The following is an 11,168-nucleotide window of genomic DNA, read 5'->3' as shown; positions in this document are numbered from 1 at the left end:
ACGTTTCGAATCCTTTATGAAAAATGGATTATTCATATACAACTTCTATCCAAACATAATGTGAAGATGAGAAAAAAAATGAGATCCTCTCATTTTCTTCATCTAACGCGTTTTAAGAAAACAATGAAGTCAAATTATTCCGCATAACAGAGCATTTTCTTGTTTTCCTCAAAAGCAATTAAAATATGTACGAAATGAAAAGAAAATTTCCCAAATTGCACATATAACAACCTCATTTAAAAGCAGCCATTTACACATTTTTTCTCAGTCAAAGCATTAATGACGTGATTAGGTTTATAAAATTTTAAAATGAACAGCTAAAAATCTACACAATAGAAACACACAGACATTTGATAAGAAAGTAAATCAAATGCATGAAATATAACTTCCAATTTGCCAAAACACCACCAATTTAAAATTTGAACCTGGTTTGTGTCTCCAGGCATGAACACAAATGAGGATAAGTACCAAAGAAAATTAAAAGACATACTGAATATGTAGTAAAATGTCTGAGCACTCTATTTTGTCTACTGGTTAGGCTGTGTTTATATGTTTGTATGAGTCAAAGCAAAGACCCCAACATTAGGTACCATTGGACTTAGTCTAGGAAGGGGAGTACTTTTCCATGAGCTTGGAAAGTTCCTCATCAAACTTCTGCTCATGCTGCACCTCTTCCTCCCAATGCCTCCTCTTCATAGCAGCATAACCCACTTGATGGGCATGCAACAGTTTCTCCTTTTCGGCAACAAAGTTCTCCATTTCTTTATCTTGAACCTCAACAAATTTCAGATACTCTTCAACCCTACATCAAATTCACCAAAATCCATTGTAAGTTTTTAACCCACTAGGGACAGCAGGGAACTTGAGTAGTGATTATGTGAAATTAATTTTTCTACAAAAACACTTTCACATAATTTATAGATGTGAATATATCATTAGTCCAATGGAAGGAGCAAAAGTTACTTACTTGAGTCTATATTCCTCAGTATTTGCATGACCAGTAGTGCTTGACTGCTTCACCTTCTCACGTTCCTCCTGTTGCATCCTCTCAAAATCTTCTTCCTTTTCATCCCTTGAATCATGAATGATTTTGATCTGGTCCTTGAAGAATTGTTCTTGCATATACATCTTTCATGTTGACATAATACAATAGTGAGAAACGTTACCATAAAACCAAAAATATGATGACCTAGAGATCATTCAAGACAATTAACAAATAACATTTTTGTTTCTTGAAGAAAAAGCATGTTAAGCCCAGGTTATAGGAAAAGGTAAACCAAGAAGGCAAGAACATGGATGGAATCATTCAATCAATTTGTTCGGGAAAACTGGATTAACGGTGTGCTCTAGACCTTCACAACAAGATAAAAGTAATAAACCTAGGTCCAAATATTTACAAGATTTTGTGATTCTCTTTCAAGGCATCATTTTATAACAAGCATTTCTATAGATAATATAATGAAAATCCAGGCCAGTGCAACCATATCATTGCTCATTAATTTTTTTTTTTTTTACTTTAATGAAAGGAGGACAATATAGTAGTAACAACGTGACATTTAGGTGGGAAATAAATGCAGATATGCAACTCTATCTCTTATTCAGTGATGGTCTGATTTGACACATCAAACAGAAGTTCAATGGGTACATGAAGCACATTTTCATATGCAAAACATCTCACAAAGGAAGATAAAAAATGTGACCGTAACCATAGCTTATCCACTATTGTACTAACACACAAATTACAGCTCAAACTTTTCATCAAAACGATCAAGCAGAAGCACATCTTACTTGACCACAACTCGGTGACAGCAGAAATGATATATTACAAGTACATTTGACTAGCAAATATGCACAAAGTAACCACTTTACAACAAAATTAATAACAATAAATTCTGTCTGATGTTAGTATTACCTCTTCTTTGGTCTCTTCATGTTGCATTTTAGTTCTCCTCCTCACTATGCGGTTCTCCTCCATTGTCTTGCGCAGCTTCTCAGACATTTTACCAATGGATTCTTCAAGAGCTTTCGTGTGTTTAGTTTTTTTCACAACCTTGTTCTTAAAATATAGAAGTTGTTGGTTGTCTTCATTCATTTGGCGAATTTGGTGTACAACCATCTCCTGATATGATCTCATGTCAAATTTGAGTCTTGTTTTACCTACATAATTTCAGATGAGAAGAGATACAAAAGTCAGCTTATTCTTTGTCACCATAAAATAACCTGCATGTAGTACACATAAAACAACCTGCGCAGTGCAAATAAGAAAAGTAAAGAGGAAAGAGGAAATGAAACCTTGGGTATGCCTATTGAAAAATTCAAGATCTTCTTTTGTAGCCATGTAACCATAGAGCTGGCGCTTCCCCCCAGGGAGATATAAATTGGGGCGGTTGAACCAAGAATCTTTATCAGTTCCTTGGTCTGTAAAATGCTTGTCCAGACGCTCTGCCTCTAGATAGCCACTGGCTGAGGCTTCAAATATCAAAACACTCATCCCACGATGACCTTGTGGGCCATAAGAGTGGCGAGCTTTAACAGCAGCATATGTGCTAAAATAATCAAGAAGTTCTTGGTTACCCATACCTATCCACTGAATACAAAGAACAAATCCAGAGTTAACATAAAACCAGTAATGTGTGAAATTTGTGAAAGTTATGGTCCATAAATACAATCCAGTAAAATATTAAACATGACACTAGTAGTTATTCATCATTTGACACCAATAAAAATATACACCTTATCATTTTCGTCCTGTTCAAGCTTCGTATTTTGAATGATAACCATTGGAGGCCAAACTATTTCGTGATCTTTTTCTTCTTGTTTCAAACCTTTCCATTTTCCAAATGCCTCCCCAGCTGGAATTACTGAAGTACCCCTCCTGCGTAATTCCTCATCCAAAAGTATAGCAAGTTCTCTGTGAATCTTCACCCTTTTTGATCCCTTTGTTTTGGCATGAGTCACCAAGGGCTGCAGTCCTCTGTACCAATCAATAGCTCCAGGACCACCTTGACAAGCTGGACAATGCCACTGTCTTTCTGGTTCATTTATCTGTTCAACAGTCAAGCCATCCAAATTCTCAAAGAACTTCCTAAACCATCTGTTCTTTTTACGTGTCTCATGGCTCTTTTGACTAACATCAGAATCATAGTCATCACTCATTAGATCATCATCCGTATCTTCCAAAGCATCTGAGTCCTCCTCTTCATCATCATCATCATCAACATCATTATTCTGTTCAAGGTCTTCAGGTGCAATTTCATCCCTTACATTTGGCCGTATTGCACCAGGTCTAGATTGCCAATTCCAGCCATGCTCAAGTGGAGGCCGAATTAAGGGATTTGGAGGCACATAGTTGCCTTCATATCCACTTGTTGCTGACTGAGGCCTACCATTTCCTCTGCCAGCTGGTCTCCTAAAGTTGGCATTTTGTGTCTGCCAGGAATTTCCAGAAGATCTTCCAACTCCACCATGATTCCAGATGCCTGGCTTTTGAGCCATTTCTGCATTCACCCAAGCCTTGGGATTAGAATTATGGGCTGGCGCCCCCCATGGCTTTGCAGCGCTGCTTCCACCTCTGTTCTTGGATTTCTTTGCATATACCTCCCATTCACCATCATCTTGTCCTGAGTTTAGCATGGTGTCAGCAACACTCTGAGTCAACTGATCAATACTAGGCTGAGATTCGGATATGCTCTTCCCTTTGGACATATCATTGTTAGCCATGGTTTTGGGTCTCGCACTCCCTCTTTTCGAACTCATTTGTATATGCTCTGTACTGTATCATTATTTTTGTGTGTTCAGTATAACAGATGGAAAAGATAATGTGCACACAGAATCATAAAACTGAAGGAGCTTGAAAAGAAAAAAATCAGATAATCCATCAGCTACAATAAAAAAGGAAAAACCTACTTTAATTTTACTAGGCAAAGAGAAGTCTTAATCTACCAAAAGCTGTTGTAACAAGTAAATCAAAACAGTGTAGAAATTCATTCACTAAAATATACATTCTAAAACAAGGAAAATAATCAACACCTCATATTATGAACTCAAAGTAGTCAAAATCGCAATCCAGAACGTAAGATCGAATGAGTCTACTATCTTTCTACTCGCTCTCCGATCTCGCTTCACTTAAAACTCAACTTAAGTGAATAGAGCAAGAAATCTTCGTGAGGGGTGGGGAGAAACAGCTCTAGGGTTTTTCTTAATGGGTTGAAATTGTTTTCTAACCTAAAAAGTTTAGCCCATTTAAGCCCAATTACTTAAGACTGTTACTGCACCCAAAGTCTTTGCGTGGTGGTCGGAAATCACAAAATCAAAAATTTAGGGTTACGAAAATCAGGAATTTAGGTTCCAAATCGGGAGAAAGGGAACCAGAACGCAAATTACGAACAAACCAGTCTTCGCAGTGGTCGTGGCGGTCGGAATCATCCGCCAATCGCAGTCCGATGGTGGCTCTGCATTCTCCGTGCACTGCGCTGTTTTCTCGCTGCTGCCAGCGACATGGTGGATGTCACGGTGGAGGAGAAGCAGGTATGGCCAGCGGCGACGTGGTGGCCAGCGTGTTTCGTGGTGGCCAGCGGCGACGTGGGTGGAGGAGAAGCAAGTATGTGTATGGCGCAGAGAAGAGAGTCGAGAAGAAGAGTCGAAGTCTCAGTCGCAGAGTGTGTGAGGTGTCTGGCGCAGAGTGTGTGAGGGAGGGATATTAAAAAAATGGATAATGATATTTTAACTCATTTTTTTGACTCACTTTTAACCCATTATTTTCATCACCCTTAGATCATCACATCACATTACTACAAAAAGTTAAAATAGATAATCTAAAGGTGATAAGAGTAGTGGGTTAAAATATCATTATTCTAAAAAAATTGTGCACGTGCTATTTGTTTTAGTAAGTGATACGGGCCGCGTTTTGGCCCGCGGGTTGGCCTGACGGGCCAGCGGGCTTGACGGGCCAGGCTGTCTCGGGTTGGCGGGCTGAATTTCTTGTCCCGACCCATGCTTTTTCTACCGGGCTGGTGGGCCAGCCCATCGGGCCCGGCCTATTTTGCCATCCCTATCCAAAGAATAACAAAGAAAAGATGCCTCTTTAGAAACAGTCCTTGTTGCACCAAAAAAAGAAAAGTGACTGTTAAAACTGCCACGCAATAAAATAAAAGACTGGCCCTCCCTTCTATAACTGAGAAAAACTGCCACAACCTCTCTTCCCATGAGTGAAACCCCTGTTCTCCCTTCATTAAAATGGGTTTAGACTGCCACTCTTCCATCCCCTAAATACACAAATTTTCACTTTTTTTCCAGCTATTTAATGATGTACTATTTTATTTTATATATTATGAAGTTCAGTTAAAACATTGAAAGAAGGAGACACAATAAGATATAACTAAAGGGAGGGGGAATCTAAATGGAATAATACAAGAAGATCAACGCAACAATGTGAGTGGTTCACGTGATTTATGTTTGATTTGGGTACATAACAATTCAGCCCACAAATTCATATCACCAAGCTGAAGAATTGTACCATACCACACAAAGTGTAGTAAATTGTACAAAAGTCAATAGTCATAATATTAAGCCAAATAGTGAATTTAATAACAAGAGTTATGCAATTATAAAAGAGAAGAAAAATACAGCAAGAAATGGCTTCATAAGGTCAACTATCTGAACTCAGTGAGCATAACACAATTCACCCACTTTGGTCACCATTTTCCATGATTTTGACTGGAAAAAAGCATCACTGCACCACAACAGCCAGGTGCAACACGTTGGACCTTGGATGGCAACGTGCTGTGGAAGAATCACACTACTCATGTGTGATACAAGATGCAATTCACACAATTCATTTGTGATTCAAATGATTCATGTTGAACTCAGCCACATAATCAATTCAGTGGACAGATTCACATCACCAAGCTGAAGAGTTGTATCATGAATTGTACAATACTAATTATTAAAAGTCATAATTTTAAGAGAAATAGTGAATTTAATAACAAGTTGGGAAATATAAAAGAGGAGAAAAAGTGCACCAAGAAAGGGCATCATAAATGTAGCTCTAAACATAGAGGTGAAAGAAATGAAAACAAAACAAGACACAAACACACACATATATAACCGAACATAGAGCCTCTTTAGTGTCAACAGCACTGACCCCAAAGGATGTGAACAGTGAAGAGAACACAAAACAGTATGCCTAAGTTCCACAGATTGTGATTGGCTGGAAACTCAACCAGGGAGGAGTGCAACAGGTGGACCAGAAATGCAGATTAGTGCTCTATGTCAGATGGTTTGCATTGAAGACAGAGGACACCAAAGAGAGTGGTGCAATGTTTAGCCTTTCTAAGAACTAATTGGGCAAATAGGGTTAGTATTCTGATGAAAGAAAGAGAAGGCTAAATCTCAATATTAACATCTTAAATGGCATCGGACAATATCTTTATAGAAACTAATGAGAATAGTGTAAAATTTAGCCATTGAAAGGACTGAGTGGGGAAATGGGGTTAGTATTATGATGAAATAAAAGGGGACAAATTCCAATATTGCCAACCTTAAACTGCATTGAGCAACATCATTAAAGGGCCAAACAAACAGGTTTAGTACATGGAAAATTTCAAAAGGTTATCAGCTGGAAAGGCCACAATTCCATGTTAAAGGGGCCACAATTCAGAGCATGACACTGATCTGCTCCACTCAATGGCATACAGAAACGGCACCGACACCAAATGAAATTGTTTAAGGAGCTGGGGTTTTGTACATAGAAAGAAGAATAACAGTTAGGATGACCACAAAGTGATCACAGTTTGCACTGCATTAACAATGGCATACCAAAGCAGCACCAGATACATGATTTGAGGGGCCAAATAAACAAGGTCTTGCAAATGGAGGAGAAAAGTAGCAACTAGGATGCCCATAATTCTACATAAAAGCAATCACAATTTGCTTTGCACCCATTAGATTGTACTGCTCTACCACAACCCACGCAGTTTGGCATTGTGTAAACATTCACATCATAACAAAAAAGGGAGGGCAAAGGAGATTCACAGAATCATAACAGGTACAGCCTATACAGGTATTGAAATTAACATTGACAACATGCTTCTCTCACAAAAGGACCCCAGAATTGGCAATTGCAAATGCATCAGGCTACTCTTCCATTACGCTGTGAATATTATGTGCACACGATTAAATTGAATCTCAACTAGATTATACTCCATCCAATGCTAAAGCTACTTATGTTTTACAAATCAAGTCCCATTAAACATTATTTTTTAACATATACACCCTTTTTTAATATTTGTAGTACTTTCAAACAAATAGTCCAATCAAGGGTCTTAATCGAGGATATTTTAGACTAAATACGTAGTATATAGTATTTCCTAGTCTGTGTGCATTGACATTAAACATCAACAGTTTGGGACAGGGGTAGTAGAAGACAGAAGGTATGTAGATCCAATATAAAAAGCAAAGATAAAATAACAACATAATCCACCACTAAAAACCATTCATTTAAATTTCTTTTGTTAGGTTCTCATCTTCATGAAAATAGGTTAAAAAACGTAGATTCTTTCTTCAAAAAAAAAAAAAAAAAAACAACAGAAGGCCAAAATGTATTAGAAAAATTCAGAGCTTTCAAGAAAGATTCACCATAAAACATTCAGGCTGTTTGAAAGCCCCCAAAAATCTAAAACTTGGAACAGCCAAATCCTTTGGGAAGACCCAGCTATTGCTGCTACTCTCATTCCTTCTACCCTACTCCATCACATTCAACCATAAGTACCATAAGTAGAGATGCGATTAGACGTGAAAACAATAAAAAACAAAACCAAAGAGTATTTTCTCCTAAAACTAACACAACGGCATGAGACGAACCCATGCCATCCTTTCCTTCTTACTTTTTTTAGTTTTAAGAAATTCATCGCCTTTACATGGAAGAGAAGCATGATGCAACCAGACTTTCCCAAAAGAATCATCCAAGAAGCAAGAACCAATGCAGGTAGCAAACAATACATAATAGGAGACAAATCGACGACACCGTATTGGCACGGCACAAAACCCCACGTCCCAAATCACAAGAAAGTAAGAAAATTAAAAATCTACCAGAGAAACAAAAAAATCACCAATGATCGCGTGAAGAAGCCGATGAAAATGCGGCAGTTGAGACTGACGCGCCACCCGGGTGGCAGAGAGCGAGTAGGGAGTGAGGGAGTGAGTGAGTAAAGCGTCAATTGGGGACAAAGGAAGTTAGAGGAAGACTAAGGTCTGGTCATAAAATATGGTGCAGGCTTTGTGAGTGGACTTCAAAATTTAATTTAATGTGATTTATTTGGGTACAACCAAAAAATAAATAAGAAATATAAATAAATAAAACTCATAAACTTGGACTCTAAGGACATGTACCACCAAAGAAACAACAAAAGCTTTTGCTTTCACTTTCAAGATTATATTTTGGGCAAAAGTTTAACCATATCTATTATTTTTTTCTTAATTTGTCTTTAGTTCTTATAATATTTTTTAAATGATCGACAAATGCATTTATTACATTATACGAGAAAAACATAGATAAAATATAAAATTCTATGGCTATTTTATTAGAATTAAAAAATTATTATATTTATTGGTTTCTAAAAATATCTTAAAAAATATATAAAAGATAATAAAGTCAGGGATATAACACTTGAAATACAATCCAATCAATTTACCTCTTAGAAAAATGCACAAGTTTGGATTGTTTATCAAATAGATAATCATTGAGTTCCCTTTTCTACTTATTTAGTTCCATTTTTTTCTTTCTCTTTACCAAACAAACTGAAGTTTTAATTTTAATTTTAATTTAGAAGTTTGCAAACTATTACTGTGAAAACTGTAATCTCTTTGATCAATTGATTTAAAAGTAGATATACATTTAATAAGTGTTTGACTGAGTTAAGATGGAATGTGAAATAATATTTTCTTTCAGACATTTCAGGACTGAAAATAATTATCTTTTAAAAATATCTCTTACTTCAACCTTGTTTAGGAAGGCAGAGTTTAGGGGAAGGAAAATATTGTTATGATTGTAAAGACCGCGAAAAGTTATTATAAAATTTATACAATTAGTTAGAAGTCAAGGGATAGTTTTTATGTTTTTTCTTGTCATATGAAATAATTTAATAAAAATAAGTTCATATTTTTCAGTAAAATATCGCGTACTCTTTCTTCTTTCTTTTATTTTCAAATAATGAAACTTTTTTTTTTCTCATGGAAGGTGATGATAGTTAGAATTCAATTAATATCCAATTTTATGATATAAAAAAGTAAAATATACTAAAACTTATGAGTGATTGACAAATTTTCATCCTTGAAAACGATTTCCTTTTTGTTTTTTCTAAATTGTTTGATAAGAGTAATTCTTAAAAGGGATTCTAAAAATAATATATACTTTTCAATTGTAAAAAAAGTTAATATTTTTAATTAGTGAAACTATCATTAATATAAATTTTAAAATAGTTATTATTAAGTTTAATAATGTAATAATTATTTACTTTATCTTTTTCTTGTATTTTTTTATTAAGTATTTTCTTTTAATTTTACAATAATAACTTGTTTCGTCTTTGAATTGCACCATGATTTAATTGAATAATTTGTTTTTGCAAACTTTCAATGATAACTTGCAAACTTAACACTTTGTTTATTGAGTTAACTTGTAAAGCAGTTTTTTTTTTTTTTTACAGAGAGAGATTTTTTTTTTTTACACAAAGAGATAAAAAGGAAGGAAATGATATTTATTTATTCCTATAAAGTCAATTAAAATAATAACGTTATAATTAATGATTATGTAGAAGTTATCATTTTAAAGTTGTCTTGTCCCACTAGTTTTATAAATCCGTTAGGATGAAAGAACTTCATTATAAATTAGAATATCAAAATTGACAGTTTGGTTTAGTTAAGCCAGATGGATTATAATTTATGACATAGTCTCATTTTATTTAGGTTTACCTAAAGTCGTATTTTGCTTAATTAAAAATTAAAAAAAATCATAATTCGTTTATAAAAAAAATCATGATATTATCATTTTAAAAAATTTTATTTAATATTCAATAATAAAATTATTATACAATACCAAGATGCATTAAACATTAATTGAAATAATTACATCAGTATTTATATGTACTTAAAACAGATAAAAAAATGTATAAAAACAAACAAAAATATAAAAAAATTATGGGTGAAAACGTGGGCACCGCACTTGGCCCGCATTTTGCGGGTTGGGCTGGCCCGTTCAGCATTTTCAATGCGAGTTGAAAAATTTGTCTCGTCCTGCAAAAATGAGTCTGCGGGTTAGTCCGTTTTTTTTTTAATTTTAAATCTTATGATAAAGCTTTCAATGTTTAACAAATTGAGGAACTTTAACAAGTTCACAAAATTAAGCAAAGACTTTGGGGAGTTTGATGATAAATTCATAATTCAACATATTCATCATATTCATATTTGTACTTTGACATACATGATATATTCTTCAAATTTTAGCACATTTAAAAATACATAATAATTGTCTTTTCCAATCATACAAGAATTTGAAATGTTCATGTAGAAGTTTAGAAGGAAAGTAACCGATATACACAATTGTAAGTTTTTTTTATGCGGACCGGCCCACGTGGGCTGCGAGCTTTCGCGAACTAGACTTCTACGAGCTAGCGAATTCAATATCCTAACCTGCCCCCGCATATTGCCACTCCTAATCTGTATGGATTGAATAGTTCTTTCTTTCGTTTATCAACATGAAAATGAATAAAAAAAAATTAACATAAAAGAATGTAGAAGCTAATGAATTAGCTTCTAGAGTTGACTTGGCCCATAAAATATTAAGCAAAGGACGACAATACATTGACACCCCTATTTTGACCGCTTCTTTTACTACATTATGTGACACCTGTTTTTTTGTTTTTAATATGCATATTATTATCCATTTCAAAAACCTGACCCACGTTTCAAAATTTTTCATTCGAATGAAGACTCAATCCTACTTTGTTCTCTCTTAAGTCTACCATCCCTAATTCCCCTTTCTGCTTCTTCCTCATTCCCCGCACCTCTCCCCATCGTAGCTAATAAGCAATTCTGGTTACTTCTTCATTTCTCTAACATTCACTCAATTTATCAACCCTAACATTCATTGGATTCACTGGTTGCAACAATGCTGA

At 35.1% G+C, this 11,168-nt stretch overlaps 1 protein-coding gene across 2 annotated transcripts; it reads right to left on the bottom strand.

The window, feature by feature from the left end:
* Positions 1-349: 349 nt before the first annotated feature.
* On the bottom strand, positions 350-8,334 carry LOC114163255 (protein SUPPRESSOR OF GENE SILENCING 3). Of its 2 annotated transcripts, none has more exons than XM_028047445.2 (6): positions 8,109-8,334; positions 2,734-3,772; positions 2,293-2,587; positions 1,913-2,157; positions 968-1,128; positions 350-802 (listed from the first exon to the last, which is right to left on the bottom strand). In XM_028047445.2, exons 2-6 carry the CDS (start codon positions 3,754-3,756, stop codon positions 604-606), a joined length of 1,923 nt encoding a protein of 640 aa, XP_027903246.2. In that variant the 5' UTR covers positions 3,757-3,772; positions 8,109-8,334; the 3' UTR covers positions 350-603. The 2 variants fall into 2 exon arrangements, with proteins under 2 accessions (XP_027903246.2, XP_027903247.2); XM_028047446.2 differs by having other exon boundaries at positions 8,089-8,240.
* Between the last annotated feature and the right edge of the window lie 2,834 nt (positions 8,335-11,168).

Source organism: Vigna unguiculata, chromosome 9 (assembly GCF_037176805.1).
Source record: "Vigna unguiculata cultivar grain cowpea cultivar isolate G323 ecotype 2 chromosome 9, ASM3717680v1, whole genome shotgun sequence".
Lineage (NCBI taxonomy): Eukaryota > Viridiplantae > Streptophyta > Magnoliopsida > Fabales > Fabaceae > Vigna > Vigna unguiculata.
The sequence above is the reverse complement of the archived record's forward strand: the minus strand, read 5'-3'. Positions and strand labels throughout refer to the sequence as shown.